Source organism: Pelobates fuscus, chromosome 4 (assembly GCF_036172605.1).
Source record: "Pelobates fuscus isolate aPelFus1 chromosome 4, aPelFus1.pri, whole genome shotgun sequence".
NCBI classification, from domain to species: domain Eukaryota; kingdom Metazoa; phylum Chordata; class Amphibia; order Anura; family Pelobatidae; genus Pelobates; species Pelobates fuscus.
The window spans coordinates 239,907,658-239,930,813 of NC_086320.1; the positions used below are offsets into that span (position 1 = coordinate 239,907,658).

At 37.4% G+C, this 23,156-nt stretch overlaps 1 protein-coding gene across 3 annotated transcripts in view; it reads left to right on the forward strand.

The window, feature by feature from the left end:
• The window catches only part of SLC9A3 (solute carrier family 9 member A3), a 238,875-nt gene that overhangs the window by 151,781 nt on the left and 63,938 nt on the right, over positions 1–23,156 (forward strand). For all 3 annotated transcript variants that reach the window (XM_063450618.1, XM_063450616.1, XM_063450617.1), the window contains exons 2-5: positions 11,037–11,339; positions 12,986–13,146; positions 19,301–19,379; positions 21,582–21,759. In XM_063450618.1, the coding sequence (XP_063306688.1) occupies positions 11,037–11,339; positions 12,986–13,146; positions 19,301–19,379; positions 21,582–21,759 (721 nt within the window). The remainder of the gene's footprint in view (positions 1–11,036; positions 11,340–12,985; positions 13,147–19,300; positions 19,380–21,581; positions 21,760–23,156) is intronic.

Sequence of the window (23,156 nt, forward strand, 5' to 3'; positions counted from 1 at the left end):
CCTGGGCTTTCTTGTTTTGTGAAGTACCTACTGTACACAGACATAAACGTACGTACAATCACAACATACATAATCACAATTACATACAGTGTGCATGCCCTGACAGTCAAATGCACACACAGTCATACATATAAACAGTCGTATACATACCATATCAGTGACATATACAGTCCCACACACAGTGTAAGTAATTACAATCACTCACAGTCACATACAAATACACAAAGTCCTTAAGTCATGAGCACTGGGAGGAAGAGAGGAGGAGAGGAGGAGAGGAGGCCAGGGTCTTTGGTGACTAGTGGGGAAGCAGGCATTCATTTGCAGCTATAGACTGGTATAAACTGCACATTTTTTAATGCAAAGGTTATATGTAAAATGTTTTCCTTATTTCAGTTTGCTGTATAGTAATGCATACCCCCTTTAGACAGTACATTAGAGCCCTTATACATTAATGGACATACAAATCCACAGATCACATCTCACATATACATAGACACACACATTCACATACATTGAAATACAGCCAATCACTCTCTTACCTCGTCCCCAGCTGCCTATGTTTCCATGCAGTGCCCCTTCTCTTTGGCTCTACAGCGCCCGGTCACATAGGCCCCTCTGTCTCTGGTCATCCAGTGCTGGCCTCTGGTGGTTCAGAGGTGAATAGCAGGGAGTACTCCATATCTCTTTGTGCAAATCAGATTTTCTCCCTTGCGGTTCCGGTGCTCAATTGAGTCTGAGCACAAGCTGGGAATACCTGAGGCTGCGCTCTTACTCACTAATTGAGTTATTAGGAACTGACTGCACCTTTTGCTGGCTCGCACCATTGACAACCAAGGAATCATTTTTTATTTGTGAGCTGTCGGCTTCTGGGCGCCCCTGTTGTTATTGCGCCCTGTGCGACTGCACACCTTACACACGACTATAGGCCAGCCCTAATTAGACTTTGCCAAAAGACATCTAAAAAAAAACAGCCCAGTTCTGGAACAGCATTCTTGGACAGATTAACCTGTACCATAATGATGGAAAGAAAAAAGGATGGAGAAGGCTTGAAACAGATGATCCAAAGCATACCACATTATCTGCAAAAACTTGATGAAAGCAGCGTGATGGCATGGGCATCCTTTTAATGGCACTTGGTCACTAGTTTTTATTGATGATGTGACAGAGGACAGAAGCTGTTTATGAATTCTGAAGTGTATAGGGATATATCGTCTGCTCAGAGGCAGGCCAAACCTGATCTCAGCCCAATTGAGCAACCCACAAACAGCCACTGAAGATAGCTGCAGTAAAGACCTGACAAAGCATCAAAAAGGAGGAAACCCAGCATTTGGCGATGTCCATGCATTCCAGACTTCAAGCAGTCATTGCCTGCAAAGGATTCTCAACAAAGTATTAAAAATTAACATTTTCTTTATGATCGTGTTAATTTGGACAATTACATTTGAGCCCCTGAACTAAGGGGACTGTGGGAAAATGGTTGCAATTCCTAAACGTTTCATATGATATTTTTGTTCAATCCTTTGAATCTCAAAGTTTATTTCAAATCCATTGTGGTGACGTACAGAGCAAAAAGTATGAAAATTGTGTCGATGTCCAAATATTTCCAGACCTAACTGTATTAGATATCTTAGATTTAAAAGGCAGAGAAAAGTTATTCTCGGAAATGCCTCTGTAGTAGAAATGATAGAGCTGTGATTAGTACAGCTAATGTTACACTTCCTGCTACTTCGGATTCACTAATATTAACTACACAGCTTTGTAAGAACACCTAATTTAAGCGCTGGTTCAGTGATTAATAGCAAGTCAATCAAGGGCATGCAATATCAGACTGCATCACAAAGGAATTTGAGGTCAAAAAAGAATTGCTAGGGAGGAGCTTGTTGCTTTCCTTCAGTTCCATATGAAAAGAGAAAGTTTAACTCCTTAATGCATGTATTATTCTCTGTCATGCACTGCTAGGCATTTTAGATTTCAGACGCGTTTTTAAGGTGGCTTCCTTCTAAACCCTCTAAACTGTAAACATTTTCTAAACCCTAACACTTCATAGCTCCTAGGCCCACTCTAATGACCAGTTGCTACCGCATAGGTTTAAGTGGTTGTTTTACATGTCATTGCACTGCGGGATTCTGTGAAAAAATGGTCTAATTATGCATGATTTGAAACACTCTAGTGTGCCTACTTTTGTATATTGTGTTAGTTTATGTAGTAGTTTGAATTTATGAATTATTATTAAGATTATTTAGTTATAAAAAAACTGAAAGAGGAAAATCTTAAATGTAAACATTTGAGCTATTTCAGTACTCAGTAGCTATGGCTAACACTATTTTTTGCATGTGTATGCGAGACAAACACAGTTATACAACAAACTTTAGCAGAGCTTGCTGGTAACATTACCTGCGTAAGAATATCAAAATACCCCCAAATCCCCTGCTCTAAATGTTTTTGATGCCAGTGACTAATAAACCAAGGTGGTGATCTGTAAAACAGTTTTTCAAAGGGTCAGCTGAAATATCCTGTTGTTGGGTAAGTCCTGGATCCGTGTAGCCTAGACCATTCCTGCTTTAAACTCTTGTGGTAGGCTGTATGGATCCAGAACATACTCCACACCAAAAGGTTTCAGTAGACCTCCTGGAGTCACAACCGAGGAAACCAATTCAAACACACTCAACACAGCAGCACTTTGCTGGACTCCATTGAACTTTACGGCCTTTTTGGCAAAGTGCTTTGTGCATTTATTTGACCTACGGGTGCAATTCCTTTTGTAGGTATAAGCATTTATTTTAAACTCTTTTTTGTCTGTTAGGTGAAATTTAGGAGTAAAGCATCGCAAACACTAAATTCCACTGTAGTGGTAATGGCACCAGAAGTGCTCTGGCGTCATTCCCATGTATGAGGGCAAATCATTTTCCAATGGTTTTCCACTTACCCGGGTACCAAAAGGAAAAAAAGAAAAGTAAAGTAACGCATCTAACTTTTAAAAGATAAAATAAATTTAAAAATAAAATGTATGTCCTGTAGTGTTCCAGTGTTCCTGTAATGTATGTTTATATGAAGTGAAAGCTACAAATCTGCATTGATGCACTTTAACCCCTTAAGGACCAAACTTCTGGAATAAAGGGGAATTATGACGTGTCAGACATGTCATGTGTCCTTAAGGGGTTAATGTAATGTTTCAAAGATACAATTTCTCCATTATCCTTCATTAAAATAATCATCTTTTCCCTAAAGTACTGAAAAAATTACCTCTTTTTAGAATATGTGCCAAAACTCCAGCAATAAATTGCAATCTGAATCTAATCACAAAAGAGCCATTTAACTCTCATGGATCTGTGAGTACCTGTTATTGATTGACCAAACGTATTTCAAATTGTTCTTCCAAGTGGAACATTTTTGCATCAAACAACAATAGTTTGCGTACAAATTAAATGTTCTTGAATTAGCTTCATGGACAGCAAGTTTTTGGAAATTTATGTATGCCTTAGGGAATAGAGATATTTGAAAGGACTACTATTAATGCCATTACAGCAGGTTAAACATGTTGTTTATACTTGATCTTAGATTCTAGTTACAAATTCATGTAATTGGAGTACTTAATGTTCATTGTTGCGTAAATAATCACTCTACTTTATAGGTTTACAATTACTTAAGTACTCAGTATTGTACCACAGCATACATCTTTGTTTATCTGTAAAACTGATAGCGTCACATTTATTTGCTTTTCACTTATTATTTAACCAAATATTCAATTAATCTGTCATAGTTTGTCACATACAATTAATATTACTATTAGTAGTAGTAGTATTATATATCTGTAAATATGTATTCTGCTATGCATAGCTGCTTCATTGCAAAATCATTTTTATGTCAGATTAATGTGGAGTCACACCTTTGTCCTTAGATGATTTTAGTTTAATGGGAAAAGGGAACTTTATACTCAAAGATGTAAGTTGTTTCACTAGATTGAGAATTGATGGGAATTCAAAGTGTATTTAAAGTTTAAGACCAAAATAGCTGATCTGGAAGCATATATGACTAGGGGAATTGTTTTCCAGTTCAGCTATTTTGGCCTTAAATTTGAATCTCACTTTGAATTCACCTTGTATTTTAGACAATCCTAACTTTAGTGAATAGCCCTGCTGGGTATTTGCCTTTTAGATCCATACACATATATAAACATGGATTAGAATTGCATTGTACAGATGTTTGTTCAAGATACAATTGAAACTGTTGAGATGTTACCCTGCAGTGACATACTCATGTAGGCTGTCAGCAAATGTTCATCCCATTGCTATTTATTTAAGGTACCATTCCAGTGCCATATTGTTTAATTTGTTTCCCTTTTTATTTTGGCATTTCCACTTTCCCCCCATCAGTTTAAATGTTCTTTTTATTCCTCAATTTAAAATGTCATTTATAGCCAACATTCAGTTGTCTTTATCTTCCATTTCTTATGATAATACATTATCTCTCTTCCTAAATATGTAATTCTTTTCTCTCAGGAGGGCTCTGTGATTACACATTAGCAAACAATGGTCTCACTAATAGACCCCAGAAGATCATTATCATTACAAGCATATTAGATACTGGCAAAATAACATATGATTATGCAAACGAGACAACCAAACTCAGTCCATTTCAAAGACAACAATTTAGCAGGTTCCAGATTTCCATTTTGCAAACCTTGCCCTGCTGTCCTATGCACCCATATGATAGAGCTTCATCAGTGCTCTGAGCATGGACAGTCCTGGATTGCAGGGTTGCCATTTATAATGGCACTCATTGATGCCAGAAAGATAAGGCCCTTTCTCTATTGTGTGTCACCAGTGATGTAAATTTGGTCATTTGCATACTCTCTATTCACGAGTTTATGCCTTCCTCTCCTTCCAATTATGCAGCAGGAGGAATACAATTGCAGTAGGTTTTAATACTAGTATATTTTGGTTCATACACTGATCAGCCACATAAGTAAAACCACTAACAAATGAACTGGACAATGGAGTGATGAAAGAAGGTTGCCTTGTCTGATCAATGGTTGTGGGTGAACGGATGCAAGAGATGGCAGCAGGAAGCACTATGGGTGGCTGGCATAGTTAGTGTAATGCTCTGGGCAATGGTCTACTGGGAAACCTTGGGTCCTGACATTCATGTGGATTTTACTTTGACATATACCACTTGCCTAAAGGTTGTTGCAGACCACATACACCCCTTCATGGCAATGGTGGTCCTTGATGGCTGTGGCCTCTCTCTTGCACTCTGACACATTGCAAAAATTGTTCAAGAATGGTTTGAGGCATTGGTGGTTCTACCATGGTTGCAGGGGCCGCCCTTGTGATGCTGTTAGATCGCTGGGATGAAGTGACAGCCCAGGTTACTTCCTACCAGCTTACACAGAGCTGCAAGGGAGTAAGTGGAGCAGATGCCCTGGAGATGAGAAGAGGAAGTCAGAGGGGGAACTCTGACTCCAATCAGCTTGAGGCAGTCACTGGTCTCCAGGGAAGTCACCCTCCTGCACCTAGAGGAAGGAAATAGGAGGGTGACTAAAACATTTTGCATATGTGTGTGTCTGTATGTGTGTGTCTCTGTATGTATGTGAGTGGGTCTGTATATATGTGTCTCTGTTTGTACATACATCTCTGTCGTCGTGGCTCCTAGCTTATGTGCAGCCACGCCGACAGAAGAGCCGGGAGCCATGACACTCAATCAATAATTGCCATGCAAGTTTTGATGGCTTTGAAAGGATAACATTGAAGTTACCCTTTCCACATTACCTGTGTGACAGAACAGCCTAGTTTTGAGTGCAAGAGAAATCATTCCAAAATTGTTTGACAAAAGCAGTTTGAAACCATAATGTTACACAGATTTCTAGCTACTGTGTACTTAGTGTCTCTTTAATCATCTGAGGTCTCTCACTTGTTTGTCAGTAAATCACCCTAATTATCTACAGACCTTAAAATATAAAACATATATAAAAAAATAAACTATATACATCACCTCGAAGGTTTCCCATTAAAAAAATGCCACTGTCCTCCAATCTAGTTTCCTGGAAATAGACCAATTCAACACCACATTTGAGAATGTGGTGCTGTGTTATTTAATACATGTTTCTTAAAAATAATGTACAATTATGAATGAAATTATTTATATAGTATCAACATATTCTGCAGCACTGTACAATAGGAAACAAGACAAAATTGAATACTAAAAAAAAAAAATGCATGACATAAGGGATGAAAAGGGAAATTAACTTCCCAAACAAGCTCAAAAATCTAAAGGGATGAAATACAAATGCACATAATGTGCTGCTAAACAAAAAAAAAATTCTGGTAGTGAAAGAGTGAAAGAGTTAGCCAGAATCATTTTGTCTAACCTTCAGTTTTATGATCTCATTAAAGTTATGTGCCCATTTAAAGTGCTAATTACCTACTGATGGATCTTAAAAATCTGGTTAAAACCAAACCCAGTCCAGTTCATTTTAAGACCAAATGAAAAAGTGGGTTCATTTTTAAACATCAAATAAATTACACCTGTAGTTATAAAAAAATATGTACTCAATTTTGTAGTCAAGGTTAACTGCTTGGCATATTATTCCAGTGAAACATTCTGTAAATTTATTGCACACTATTAACAATTACAAGACTGAAAGTATCTTCAACGCAGTGTAAATGCAGGCACTGAAACTTCTGGCATTTAAATAGTTGAATGAGCCACTGCTTGCAACATGAAGTTGATGTTGATAGTAGCTTTTAAATCACTTCTATATTATTACTTTTCTTTATATAGCACAGTATATAGTCTTGTGAACTTACAAGGATCCTTTATTGCATTCCACATTATCAACAAACTTTATTACAGTTTCCAATGCACTCTGAAAACAAGGAGGTTTAGCCATGTCACAGCTAGCTGGCTGTGATCAGTTTGCAACAAAATTGTAGACAAAAATAACAAAGGTTTAAGTTTGTCCCAACTGCACTATTTTGTGTTAAATTATGCTTAATTTACTGCCTAATCCTCTGATGTTACTGAAAAATTCTAAAACTTGGTTTTCATACCAATTCTCTGTCTACTCTCTATATATAACTGGTAAAGCATGTTAGCTTTTGTCTATGTTCCTATAAATTCAAGAGGAAGGTACACTTGGTGAAGGTAACAAATTGGGTTCACAAGTGAAATTCCATTGATTTTCAGTTCATCAATCAGTCCCATTACAGTTTTGGACACAAAACCTGTTACTCATATATCAAGGCAAATAAATAAAACATTACAGAGCAGTAAGGAACATAACTATAGTGTGTATGTGCCATGCATTGTCAAATGCTATGATAGACATTTGGAGATGGGGGAATCTGCACTTGCTGCCAGACTGTCAATTCCAACAGGGTATAGTGCAGTAGCAGATTTGCAATGGCTAATAACTTTTGGTCATGGCTAGTGGTATTGGAAACAAAGTTGTGAGCGTTTATTTATCTACTAACCATGCTTAATTTTACATGTACATTTTTCAGGGGTTCACTGCCCTTTTTGTATTACTCATTTATTTTAATTTAATGTCACTTACTCGTTGCAGTTTGTATTGAGAAGAATGATATAATATAGGTATTTGTTATGTATAACATCATGCCCAATATAGTTACTTCATTTGCCTCCTTGTTGATTCTCTTCTGTTTTCAGAAAAAAAAAATATTATAGGTGCTACTTGATAATTTACTAAGCAGAAGTAAATTTAACAGATTTGTAAATTTTTACTAAGTGGTGTGTAAGTAATGAGAACAATAGAATCTTCTAAATAGAAACTAATGAGGTAGAATTTAATTGATAATCAATTGAGTGAGGTTTGCTTACCATTGAAAGAGCATTGTTCTATAACTGGATAACTTCATTTGGTTTCAAGTGGATTTGTTTGAAGTTGTTAAGAGACAATTAAACTTAACTTTCTGGCAAAACATTTCCGTCCTTGTGTAACCTAGAATGGCACTAGTGGAAAAGTACACAATAGTAGTTTGATATGTATTTAACTTACTTTTTAACACTGTCCTGTGAATCATCATGTTGTATTTACTCTGGTAAAAAAAAAAGAAAAAAAGAAAACAAGTACACACCTAAATTTAGAGAGTTTTGTATCATTTGCACATACTTATTGTCATGCATTGTCATACAACCCTCAGCTTAAATAAAAGGATGTTCAGGATGTACTGGAATCAAACGCTGCATATAATGGTGGGGTATAATAGTGTTTACACTTCTTATCATAGCAGTCCTATACTATTGTTCCTATGTAAATGTCAGCTAAAACAATGTGTCAAACAATGGCACAGCTCTCTAAGGTAAGGAAATTCTTCTGGAACTTGGACTAGTTCAAAGGGCTTTTGGTCTGTTTATTTTGAGTAGGTACACTTCAGCAAAATCAGTAACCAGAACACATTCGCATATGAAGCCTGAAACATTAAATGGCTCTTTTTGCAATTCTTTAGCAAGTTTTTTTTATAAAAATTACCTCCCCAATATATTGCTTACAGAGCACTTACAACCATGCATGGCTGCATGTAAACTTTATTATCTTATTTATGTAGAGAAAAAAGCAATTTTTAAAACCTGAACTAGAGTCTTATTCATATTCATTATAACACTAGGGTAGGGCATGGATCGGCAAAAATGGAGGAATGTCTTCTACACTGGGAACTGTAGGGGAGGGAAGGGAACCTTCAGAGAAAAAGAAGGCATAGTTTTACACAGCAAAGGAGTGCTTTAGAATCAGGTAAAAGTAGTAATGCATCCTAGTTCCTAAGTTTTGTTCTCCAGATCCCTTTGCATAATTTTTTTTCCTTGGATAGCTATATCAAAAATAGGAACCCTTCCAAAAATGCTGTTTCATAACTGCCTCACATTTTTTGGCCACTCCTCCGATATACCCACAATTTATATTGGAGAATTATTTTTCAAGTGGATTCCTCCCTAATAAAATAACGTCATCACCTACACCTTTCTTGAACCGTGTCTGCCTTTTTACATTCCATGGCTTTGTTTATTGTTATCAACAATAAAATAAATATGAATCTTATATAATTTATTCCTCTTTAATTAAAAAAAAAAGGACAAAGGATCCACGGTACTTCAAAGTATTATTTTTTTCACAGCACTGCTTAAAGGCACTCTCCAGTGCCAGGAAAACAATTTGTTTTCCTGGCACCGCAGGTCCCCTCTCCCTCCCACCTCCCAATCCCTGTTTGCTGAAGGGGTGAAAACCCCTTCAGTCACTTACCTGAGACCCCCGCCGATGTCCCTCAGCAGTGATTTTGGGTCACCGCCGCACCTCCTCATCATTACGTTGGCCATTGGGCGAGACTGATCCCGCCCACCGGCCGCTTAGACCTAATGCGCGGCAATGCCGCACATGCACATTAGAGCTCTCCATAGGAAAGCATTGAAAATGCTTTTCAATGCTTTCCTACGGGGAATTGAGCGACGCTGGAGGTCCATTTCTCTGCTATGGACCAGGAAGTGCCCTCTAGTGGCTGTCTAGGAGACAGCCACTAGAGGTGGAGTTAACCCTGCAAGGTAATTATTGCAGTTTATAAAAAACTGCAATAATTACACTTACAGGGTTAAGGGCAGTGTGAGTTGGCACCCAGACCACTCCAATGGGCTTAAGTGGTCTGGATGCCTGGAGTGTCCCTTTAAAGGTTGCCTTTCCCTGTTGCAGAAAAATAGCTCACCCTACTCTTTCAAATACTATAATACAGGAACCTAAAATGCATATTAGACAAACTAAAACGTTAATTTAGCTTATAAAAATGTTATATATAGTGGTACACACGGAAACACATAGGCAAAAATAATATCTAGGGTGTTACCATAATCCACACAGAATGAGCAATAGCTCTTTAGAAGCTACATAATTGAATACAGAAATTAAATAAAATGACAATTTAGTACACTTTTTTTGGTAATTGCATTCTTAGTCTGCTATAGCATCAATGTATCCCAGTTTTAACAGACTTTGACAAAACTTAACTCCAGATATGTTATAGAAATACATTATAACAAAGTCCCATGTTTTATGCAGCTTTGAAAGACCTATAGATCTCTACTGTGGAATCATATTGAAACTACTTCTCAAATGAACACTCTAAGCACCATAACCATTACATCATGCTGAAGTTACCAGAAGTTCCTTGTTTTCCCCCCATTGCAAGTAGTCAAGCCTATTTTAAATAGTTGATTTTGTTTTCCTGGTTTCTGTATGGAACCTCTCCTGGGTTGTACTACAATCTTCAGATAGCCATCAAAGCGTCTTTTTCCTTTACTCAGTTAAGCCCAGCGATGCAGGGCTACTTTGTTGGCAGAGAATGTAAACCGATAGCTCTTAGAAAATAAGCTATGCTCTGCATCACCAGGATTAGTTCAAATATAAAGCTTGAGGTTCTCTGAAAGCTGTAGCAGCGGAGAGCAATGATGCCTGGCACCCTTTTAAAACATTTTGACTACTTACATTGGGGTTTGCCAGAATACTCCTGGCTCTATAACAACTACAGTGCACGGTGGTAGTGTTGGAACTTGGAGTGTTTCTTTAAATGGACACATGGACACTATAGGCATCCAGACTACTTCAGCTCATTGAAGTGGTCTGGGTGCAGTGCCCCTGTCCCACTTAGTCCTGCAATGTAAATCACTGCAGTTTTTTAACTCTTTATCCACTGGAGAGGGGGGGGGGTGAGAGGGCTCGATGTGTGTGTAGGGAGGGTGAAAGGAGGGACCAAAGGGCTCTACAGTGTATTTTGTTAGGAATACAACTTTGTATTCCTAACACTATAGAATCCCTTTAACTTATGCTAATTCAGATAAGTGCTCCATATATTTGTTGTGTGACCCGAACACTTTGTGACATGTGTGACATTTCATGATTCCCTTTTATTCCAGAAGTTTGGTCATTAATTATGCCTCATGACAATAATTGTGATTATTTTGTTGTTGTTGTTTTACCATGAATTGTGTATTACATATAATTAAACATACTAATATTACTTTATTTTCCTTTACAGTATTTCACATATCCCACAAAGTGACCACAATTGTACCCGAAAGCTGTCTCCTTATTGTGCTCGGTCTATTCCTGGGAGGTATAGTATGGGGTGCAGATCACATTGCCTCTTTTACATTAACACCTACAGTATTTTTCTTCTACTTACTACCACCTATTGTCCTGGATGCTGGATATTTTATGCCAAACAGACTATTTTTTGGAAATCTTGGAACCATCCTACTCTATGCAGTAATTGGCACAGTATGGAATGCAGCAGCAACTGGTCTTTCACTTTACGGTGTTTACTTGACTGGAATAATGGGTAAGTGTTTTTTTTTTCATTCTCAGTTTCTTCACTAATACCTTTGAAAGCATTATTACCAATTATTTCCCTTCGTTGTGAAAATAGACGTACCTTTCCAGTTAAAGTACAATGATATGTAATGTGTAACTACTAATTATTACATTTTAAAAACAGAAAAGTATTGTGCGTCCTGAATTTTTTTTTAAATGTGTTTCAAACTCTCTTTTGAACATCATCTATGACTTTGGTTTTTTTCTATAGTCTGTATTCTGGAATGGAAAGCAACTGCCTTCAATCATTAAACTTGACCTCTTAACAGAAAGAAGCAGGAAACAAATATAGAAATTCTATCTTGCCTCCTAGAAGCACCCAATATTGTGACTGAGGAATGATCTGATTTGTCTGAAAAGTGCTATGTAGCTTATTTCTAAGGGCATTTATGGAACAATATTTTGGACTATAATAGCCCAGTCAAGCATATTTGCACAGTTCTACGTAATTTGAGTCAGTTGTAATAACTGGATTGATTTTGCAACCAGCTTGCCTTTAGTGAATTCTCAGCTTTCAGTTCTTTGTAGACTGACACCCTTTCTGCTCATCATAGTAATGGAGTGATTGGGTAGTGGGGTAGTGTGTGAATACATGTTGCAATACATAACTGATAATAAAGACACTGGCTACTTCCACAAACAACGCATTACCCAACACAATATTGTAACAAAAAACATTCTTCGTTTTAAGACAAATTCCATTTAAATTGGTGTGCCTTATCTGCTGTACTGCCATAACTATCCATCTTGTGTAGCATCATGGCACTATTCCCTTTCTCACCCTCACCTCTTAATATGAAAAAACTTCACTCACAGAATCAGCTTCCTGTATGCACAGTGTAGACAACAGTGCAGCAAACACGACTGTCAGGATCATGTTTAATTTTGACTAACATCCATGAGGCTAATATCACAATAGTTACTTGGACACTTTTCTGTAATGAAATTACAGAGAGTGAGAGTGTAGTAGTTTATTCTTACCCGAATATACAAGGATTATAACGTTTAAAAAAAAAAAAGATGATATTATGGGCAAAGTGCTAAGTATTTATCTATTTGCATCCAAAATGGCACATGTTTTGCCTTGGTAAATTTACGTTACATCCATTGAAAGCAATCTATCCTTTCAGACTTCCTCAGAAATATGCTTTACTCATGACTGGGATTAGAAATTATAGAAGTATGCTGTAAACTGTAATCCTACAAAGATCTAATGTCCAGATTAATAAATGAAAACAATGGTTACAAAATAGTTACAGGGTCAAAATAAAACCACACACAGCATTAATTTGATCATACATATATGAAGACATTTCTAATGGAAGAGACAAACAAAATGAAAAAGAATGGATGCTGCCAAGTATGAAGTAAGCATGCAATGAATTCATAAATGTAGATTAACGACTTGGGAACTTTGCCTATTTAGTCACAATATGAAAAACATTATTTTAAATGTTTTGTTTCATTTTCTTTAATTCGCATGAAAGAACGAAAATGTGAATGTACTCCGTAATCTATGAATATTCTATAACTGCTTCACTATTTTTTGAACAAATGACAAATAAAAAAAAAGTATTTATTAAATTGTTGAAATCCTTTTGTAATATTTTAAAGGTGATCTACAAATAGGTGTATTGGAATTTCTTCTTTTTGGAAGCCTTATTGCTGCAGTTGATCCAGTGGCTGTTCTTGCTGTATTTGAAGAGGTTCACGTCAATGATGTCCTTTTTATAATTGTTTTTGGAGAATCCCTTCTAAATGATGCTGTGACAGTGGTAAGAAGAAATTATAATTTGTTCATTTGTTGGTTGGCAAATGTGCAGAGCTTATTATTTATATGGCCACATTTGTTAAGCATAGATATATAATATACTTTAGGACTGATCATTACATTGGTAATATTTAACTTTTTTGAAAATGTTTCTTGCAATCTGAAGCTAAACGTAATATGTTACGAAAATGTATGTTCTTCGTAACACAAAAAAATTGTATATAGTAAGAAAAAAAAAAAGTATCAATTAACCACATTTCACGTACATTGATCAAGAGTAAGGGTTTTGTAGATTTTTAGAATGACATTACCTTTTATGAAATACATATTGGCAAATTCATGCTATATCACGCCTTATGAACATATTTCACATTATATCGCATTTCATTGGTGTAGCAAATCAATGAACAATATATTTTTAAAACGTGCCCATAGTTTTGCCACTAAAAGTGTTGTTGAAACATGAGTTTATCATTTGCCTGCAAGCTATCACATTATTTAGCAATTTTACGTAAGTAATTAAGTATGAAGTTTCTTGCTAATTAATAGAATTCAACACATAATTTAAGTTTGTTAAATGCATAGATTTGCATTTGTATATTATTAATGTACATAAAAATATAGTAGGCTATAAGGAAAGCACCATGATGGTAAACCACCAGCTCAACAAAGGAAGTGGTTGGATGTCCTCAGCCAGGAGGCTGATACTATGTTAAATGCTATAATAATACTATATTAATTAATTATATTAATACTACTCTGCATAAACTAAACATAAAACATTATATAATATATGTTGAATCAAAGCATTAAACAGTTGCTTACCAATATTAAGTAGTGTGGAAATTCATTCCTTATACACATGAAAAATATTGTAGGCTATGAAAAAAACACTGCATGATGGATACAAATTAGAAGAGGAGCCAAACAAAAGGAAAAAAATTGTGATTAAGGACTGAAAAGTGTCTCATCACCGATTAAAAAGGCATGTGCAATGTGCCATCATGTTGTAAATAATAATTATTAGATTTGCAAATTGACCATGATTTCTATTTAGTAGATAATTCTAAAGTGTGACACATTTCTGTCTCAGGGTACTATCCCCTATTTGCAAGTAACTGTCTTAAAGAGGTACTATTGCTTTTTCAACACTAGTAAAGTGTTTAATTAAAATACATATGCACTGGATGAAAGCAAAACTTCAGGATTCGCAGCATTGTATAATGTAATCTGGTAAAAAAAAATAAAAAATGGAGGAGGGAAGCAACGCCTTATGGGTGTCCTGCAATCCAAATTCAGATCGGCAAATATGTAAAAAAAAAAGTAGGATAAAGTGCAAAATATAGTGCAGTATGTTGAAGTTTAACAGAATTAAATAAAAAGTAGTGCAGCTACAGGTTTCTGGAGCTGATAATTAGCTTCAAAATGTATGTGCCCAGTGGAGCCTGTGAAGTAAAGAAAAGAGATGATTCATGGGAAATAAAGATGATCGATGGCTAAGGGACAGTCACTAAATGTTTTTTTTTTTCCACAGATCAAGTGAAAAGTGAGTAAAAGAGGAAAATAAGAGAGCAAAATACATGTATTTCTATATTACATATTTTATAAACATATAATATATAAAAATATATATTTGTTTTTACTGCTACTCCTGTTTTTTCCTCTATTGGTTACTTTTTCTCACTTGATTTGTGAACCAAATGATGGGAAAATGCTACAAGTACTGTAAAATATATACAGATTACTACATTAAGCCCATTTTCATGCCATTTGGTTTTTACAGTACCAAAATTCTGCTTAAAGGACCACTATAGTGCCAGGAAAACACTCGTTTTCCTGGCACTATAGTGCCCTGAGGGTGCCCCCACCCTCAGGGACCCCCTCCCGCCGGGCTCTGGGGAGAGGAAAGGGGTTAAAACTTTCCTTTCTCCAGCGCCGGGCGGGGAGCTCTTCTCCTCCGATCCTCCTCCTCTCCTCCCATTCGGCTGAATGCGCACGCGCGGCAAGAGCTGCGCTTGCATTCAGCCGGTCTCATAGGAAAGCATTATCAATGCTTTCCTATGGACGCTTGCGTGCTCTCACTGTGATTTTCACAGTGAGATTCACGCAAGCGCCTCTAGCGGCTGTCAGTGAGACAGCCACTAGAGGATTTGAAGGCTGGATTAACCCATTTATAAGCATAGCAGTTTCTCTGAAACTGCTATGTTTATTAAAAAAATTGGTTAACCCTAGCTGGACCTGACACCCAGACCACTTCATTAAGCTGAAGTGGTCTGGGTGCCTAGAGTGGTCATTTAACCGAACCAACATTCAGCTGAAATTTGGACATTCTGAAAAATGTTCTGTTCTTGTGAAAAATGTCTAAAACCTAATATGATCACCTTGCACAAGCCTAATGTAGACTGCTGTCTTGCATGGGTGAAATGCTCACATAACAGACCAATCACTTCATCTCTGATATTGCATTCTGGGACTGTAGTCAGTTCCAGCCCAAGATATTGTGCTGCCTGGATCCAAAGATAAAATGCTGCCCACCCAAAAACCCAAACCCACCAAAACATGCCCATCGTCATTATGTTATGCAGTGGATGTAGTGGATGCAGTGTGTGCAGTGTCTGTGTGTATTGTATGCAGTATGTATAGGGAATGCATTGTGTGTGTATACAGTATAGGCCAAGTGTGTGCGTGCGTGTGTTTAGTGGATGCAGTGTGTGTGTGTGTGTACATAGTGGATGCAATGTGTGTGTGTGTGTATATAGTGAATGCAGTGTCTGTTTTACTGTAGTGCATGCAGTGTGTGTTTGTGGTGTGAAGTTAAATGGGGGGTAAGCAGTTGGGTTTTTTTTTGGTTTTGTTTTTTTAACAAAAAAACTTTGTCCCGCCAGCTCAGGAAAGCCCACCAAACTCCCCAGCACCCCAAAAGTGCCCACACCAATCTCAGGGACCCCCACAGCGGTCCTTCCATCGAATAGCCCCTGTTTGCGAGGTCCCAGTGCGAAATCCAGACAAGGGAAATGCCTCCTTTTGGAGCATGAATGCTCCCCGTGGCTGGCGTTAGTCTGTACGAATGTTGGCCACCCAGGGGAGCACTCATTAATTACTTCCCTTGCGGTTTCACACCTAGGTTGTGAGTGCGAACGTTCTGATTAATTGATGTGAGCGTTCTAATCCCAGTTCTTGCATGGCCAGCATATTCACCGGACATGTCACCCATTGAGCATGTTTGGGATGCTCTGGATCAGTGTGTACAACAGAGTGTTCCAGGTCCTGCCAATATCCAGCAACTTTGCACAGCCATTGAAGAGGAGTGGACCAACATTCCACAGGCCACAATCATCAACTCGATGCGAAGGAGATGTGTTGCACTGCGTCCCCAATACAGTAAAACTGCACATTTTAGAGTGGCCTTTTATTGTGGCCAGCCTAAGGCACACCTTTGCAATAATCATGCTGTCTAATCAGCATCTTTATATGCCAAACCTGCGAGGTGGATAGATTATCCCAGCAAAGGAGAAGTGCTCACTAATACAGATTTAGACAGATTTGTGAATATTTGAGAGAAATAGGCCTTTTGTGTACATAGGAAACATCTTAGATCTTTGAGTTCAGCTCATGAAAAATGAGGGCAAAAACAAAAGTGTTGCGTTTATAATTTTGTTCAGTGTATATTACTGTATTACATATAGTATTACTAACACTACAGCCCCGATGTCCCTTGTAACTTATGTCCCTCCCCCATCTGTATAAAAAAAATTACCTCACATTTCCTCCAGCGCCCTGTCTCCCTCAGCGCTGCTACAACCTACTCCTCGTCTCTGGATGCATGCCTCCAGAATGACAAGCCAATCCAATGCTCCACATAGAGGAGCATTGAGGACTAGTGATGTCACGAACATAAAATTTTCCGTTCACGAACGGCAAACGCGAACTTCCGCAAATGTTCGCGAACGGGCAAACCGGGCGAACCGCCATAGACTTCAATAGGCAGGCAAATTTTAAAACCCACAGGGACTCTTTCTGGCCACAATAGTGATGGAAATGTTGTTTCAAGGGGACTAACACCTGGACTGTGGCATGCCAGAGGGGGATCCATGGCAAAACTCCCATGGAAAATTACATAGTTGATGCAGAGTCTGGTTTTAATCCATAAAGGGCAGAAATCACCTAACATTCCTAAATTGTTTGGAATAACGTGCTTTAAAACATCAGGTATGATGTTGGATCGATCAAGTAGTGTAAGGGTTACGCCCGCTTCACAGTGACAGACCAAACTCCCCGTTTAACGCACCGCAAACAACCGCAAACAGTCCATTTGCACAACCGCAAACTCCCCATTTGCACAAGGTTGGATACCAAGCTAGCCATGTCTCGTTCCTTGTCCTCACTGATGTCATTGAAGGTCTCTTCCTCCACCCAGCCACGTACAACACCAAGGGTCCCTGAAAGGTGACAACAAGCTCCCTGTATTTTTTTTTTTTTAATTTACACTACTGTTACACCAGATATGAGTTGCACTGGTGTGACACTGTGCCCTGGCAGGCCCTGAAACGCACACGTGTGAAGGAAACTGACTGCCATTATATTATAGTCAAAAAAGTGTTTGTTTGTTTTTTAAATGCAAGCTATTGTGACACCAGATATGAGTGGTGGCACTGGGACCACCTTAAAAATATTGTATATCGCTAAAAATCATGATCACTATATACTTTCTCTACAAACCTCTAAAACGAACCAAACTACTCATCCATCCGCTATACCACTTTATCCCACCTAGAACTAGTGCCCAGTTAAAATACTTGACTCTTACTTACCCACACTCAGTCATGCCACACACATTTCACCACTACTCTCACTGAATCCCTCTGACTACGGCTAAATTCATCTTCTACATCAGAACACTGCTCCTAAGATTGGGTTGTATCCATGTCTCAGGTCTTTCATTTAGAATAGGGGCAGCTTCAGTCTCCTTCAACACTGACACTCCAGTGCATATTATAAAAAGATTGGGCAGATGGAAAACCTCAGTCTACAACCAATATATTCCTCATCCCGAGAAAGAAATGAGGAAAGCTTTTAAAAGTTTGGCTTTGTAAATTTGACGCAATAAGTGTGTTTTTCTTGAATACCTTTTCACCCTCTTTGCATGAACCCGATTTACATATATTACCAATATGTTTCTGAACATATATATTATATTATTCACTCACTCTCTGGGCTGGCCTAAGACATCATGCTGCCTAGGTTCAACGATAAATGACTATGGGGGATAATGTATAATAAACACAGGTTACTGGCTATGGGGGGGATAATGTATAATAAGCACAGGTTACTGGTTGTGGGGGGATAATGTATAATAAACACAGGTTACTGGTTGTGGAGGATAATGTATGATAAACACAAACACAAAACAAATATAAAAAAAATTGTATGCTGTCTAGGAGGTGGGAGGGTCTGGGAGGGAGGGTCTGCTGCTGATTGGCTGGAATGTGTCTGCTGACTGTGAGGTACAGGGTCAAAGTTTACTCAATGATGACAAATAGGGGGCGGACCGAACATTGCATATGTTCGCCATCCGTGGCGAACGTGAACACGCTATGTTCGCCATGATCTATTCGCTGGCGAACCGTTCGGGACATCACTATTGAGGACTATAGGTGCATGCATGGTTAGAGAGCCAGGAAGTGAGTGCAATGATTCTGTATGGCCAACTGTGCCCACATGGCATATTACGATATGAGAGCTGGGAATTAAGATTCCAGGCTCTCATACCCAGAGATCTTGGAGATGTGGCTTGAATCCTTCTATTTCATTTCCAAGCCTTCTATTTAGGATCATATTGGATTTTGGGGGGTAGGACAAGGTGTCCCGCACTGAAAGCACTATAACAACTTCAATAACATAAAGTTGTTAGATTGCGTTCAGTTTTACTTTAATACAAGTTTGCACCAGAGCCCATATTTGTGTCCCTTAGTGGCTTCTATTTCTACTTTAATAATTTGATGGCATTGCTAGTTATTTTCCTAGTAAAGCAAGGTAATACAGCACGATAATATCACTGGAAATGTTCCAAGTAAAGCAGAATGAATTAAAAACAATCGTTTGTTTTTTTTATGTAACCTATACTAAAATGCTAATTAGTACCATGTCTTTTCTTTTAGGTATTATACAATGTATTTGATTCATTTGTTGCCATTGGAGGTGAAAACGTGACTGGTGTGGACTGTGTAAAAGGAGTTGGTATGTATTTATTATGCACAGAGATCTCTGTTTAAAAATGCCACTGCAAATTTGTATTTCAGTATTGGACACCAATAAAACCAAGGGACCATCAGGTATCATCATGAAAATTAAGTGTTTATTGTTGGTGAAACTAGTAATATGCAATACCATTATAACAACTTGAGTGGTTATTTGTATATATCCCCTTTAAAAAAAGACTTATCGTACACAACTAATAATTTTGTGTAACAGCAAGTTTCCTGAAAAAAAATGGAGTAGAAATAAATGTAATATCTGAATAGGTAATTAAAACTTTACATAGGATAATACCCAAATGTTGTATCCCCAATACCCTTAACAAGAATGCACTAAAACAAAGAATAAGATGAGAAAATTATCCAACAAGGAATAAACTAAATTGCATGGAAACCATGTATTTTAAAATGTGTTTACAAGAAATTAGGGGTAGGTGTGGGAAGATTTTGAAAGCAAATGAGCCCACTCTAGTTAATTATCATAGTATAGTTCTATCTGTACACCTAGATTGGAAAAATTGACAATGTGGTATTTATAATAACAGTAAGATACTCAGGGGTTATTCACTAAAGTCAGAATTCAAAGTGAATATCAAAATTTAGCTATGATCAACTGGATACCTGACTGACTGGTGAACAACCCTGATTATGTTATTTTTTGTTTTATTAATAGGTCTAACAAATTAGATTTCCTCACTAGATACAAATCTGAAATTACATCTATATATCCCAACTCTCCCAGGGCAGGCAGGATCATCCTGAATTCAGGAATCTGTCCCACTGTCTTGGGATGGCTGCCTAGCGTCCTACATATGGGGACACCAGGAAAATGTCAGCAAGCAGAGTAAAGAAATTCAGTATAGTATGGGCACACAATGGATGCTATTCACAGTTTTATCAGGTCCAGGAATATGTAAAAAGTTTAGTCTTGCCATGTGACCTTTGTCCGAAGAGAGTGAGCAAATCAAGAGATGCAATTGTGTTAATCAGGGTAAATTCAGAGCATTCTGCCCCTACGCAGAGCTCTTCAAAAGCACCCTGAACAAAGACTGGCCTGAGTGGGAAACGTTAGGTGAATTACTTTAGATTTACATATGTTCATGCATCACTTTCATATAAACTTAAATATGATTAATTTTACGAATCCAAATAATAGATAAATGAGACTGGCTAATGATGCTCCCAGAGGTGAAGTTACACCTCCAGCAGCAAGCTGCTATATCTCTGTATGTGCAGTGTTTTAAACTGAAACACATCAAATACAGACTTAAAACACCATGACCAATTTAAAGCACTGAAGTGATTATGGTTCCTGAAGTAACCCTTTAATCTAGAAGCAGGTAGAACATTATGATATCATATACTCTTTAACTCTATACTTACTAAAGTAGGTAAAGTAAGCCACCTTTATTTACCCCATAGGACTTTTTAAAAATATGAAAATAGAAAAATAGGTAAAAAAATTAAGCAGCTCAGAGTAGTAGCAGTGAAAGCACACTGACAGCATGAAAATCCAAACTTATGTGATAAATACAGGTTGCTTCTTTTAGATGACATATTGGGAATATGTAAGCCATTCCTCTTTTCAGAATTGCTTCAAGTCACTTTTATATTCCTGATCTTTCTCGTGTTCTTCTTGTCTCTAGTTATGCAACATATAATGTGTTGAAGATTCATGTTGCTAATAATTCACATTTTGTAGCTTCTGTTCATAGGTAAATGTGGCTTTTTCCTGTCCAAGGCCTAAATACTGCAAAGTAGTTCCAAAGATATGTATACCCCTCTGCTTCAGAATAGCAATTCAATTAGTTTATTCGAATGTAATTCTTGGTTTTCACCAAACATTACAAAATGTAAACTTTTGCCTTACCTGTCTACAGTACATTCTTCCACTATAAATCTAGTTTACCCAGATTATCCATTATCAAGGTCACATCACATTTTAAAATTTTGACAACATACGAATAATTCTGAAGGGTGTTAAAACCTCCAACCACTGTAGAATGTCTATTATTTTGTAAAATTTGTAGTATTTAATCATTTAATTTCTAGGTAAATTGAGAATTCAGTATGTATTTCTTGTTTACATTTTCAAATATACTTTTTAGTAATTGTAAGTGATAACTGTTTAGTGTTAATTTATATCACCATAACACATATTTATTTGTATTTATTTATATACTAGTGTCTTTCTTCGTGGTGAGCCTGGGAGGAACATTGATTGGAATAATTTTTGCCTTCATTCTCAGCTTTGTTACTCGATTTACCAAACATGTCAGGATTATTGAGCCTGGATTTGTTTTCATTATTTCATATCTGTCTTACCTAACATCAGAGATGCTTTCTCTTTCTGCAATACTTGCGTGAGTATATGTTACATGCTAGACAATATGGGTGACAAATGTAACCTTTAACCATAGATTTGGCTCAAAGTAAGGACTATGTTTTTCTTTGTATAAACCATCTTAATACTGTTTCTATACATGGTTGACATATTTTATTTTTACTTATATATTTTATAAATGCAAATTAATGTAGTCGAAAAAAGGCTGAAGTCCATAATGTTCAACCTTTAATACGTCTGTTTTTGTTGTTACAAAAGAAAGCCAAAAACTCAATTTGAAATAATTTGAATTATGCCACAAGAAAAAAATATGTCTTGCCTTCAAAGTAGATACATAAATAGTAAATACAATGTCTCTAGATTCCAGAGCTGGCCATTTTTTTCTCTCCTAATGCTTGGTTTGCTGGTATGTCTTTTATTTCATGATCGTTATTCATTTTTTTAGGATAAGGTTACTGTGAGTGTCCGGATTGTGTAGTGGTTAATGATTAGTGTAAGGGTTGGGCTTAAGGGTTGGCGATGGAGTAGTGTTGAGGTTAATGGTTACAGTTTAGGTAATGTTAGTGTAGTGGTAATTGATTAGTGATAGTGTAGTGTAATATAGAAAAGCACAGAGCAAGCCGCTGCTTGTTGGCCTCACTAATCCCTCCATCTAAGCACCCTCACTGAGCCCTCCAGCCACTCGTGTCAACATGCACCTTCATATAAGCCCGCATCAACAACTAAAGCCCCCACCTCCTTCCAGTACAGAACCAACATCACCCAGTTAGAAGTCACATCACTACTTCACTACCCATATTTCCCTTTTAGAAATCACTTCCTATTTAATATCCCTCACACCCACATTATTTGTTTAAGAACTCATATCTCATTCATTTTTTTTTGTCATTCCATTTTCCCTCATGATAATATTCATCAGTCATACTTTCAAATCCTTATATTTTGGAACTCTTGTACCTGGGGATCATAACATTCATCCAGCTGAATTAGACACTGAAAACACACAGACGTTTGAGCCTTTCACACTCATACATGTCTGAAAATGCTTATCTGACACTGGCTTGATAAACACAGGAGGATAGTTTAGAAAAGATGTATTTTATTGGTGCATGGTTCTAAAGGAACACTCCAAGCACCAGAACCTTTACAAACAGCAGGGGCCAACAGGGATCAGAGCACTGTAATAGTTTGTCCTAGCATTGCTCCATATGCCAACAATGATTTATAAGTGGTGGCATCTGATCTTTGTGTCAATGCCTCAGGCAGTGTTAAAGGGTCTTTTGCCAGACTCCCTCGCCTCACTCCATGCAATTATAAGGAGACCCAGTCTTTAAATGCACTTTTTATCCTCTTTGTCGGGAGTAACAAAGAGGTTAATTTTGGCACCGGTATAGCTCACAGGAGTTAGTTCACTGA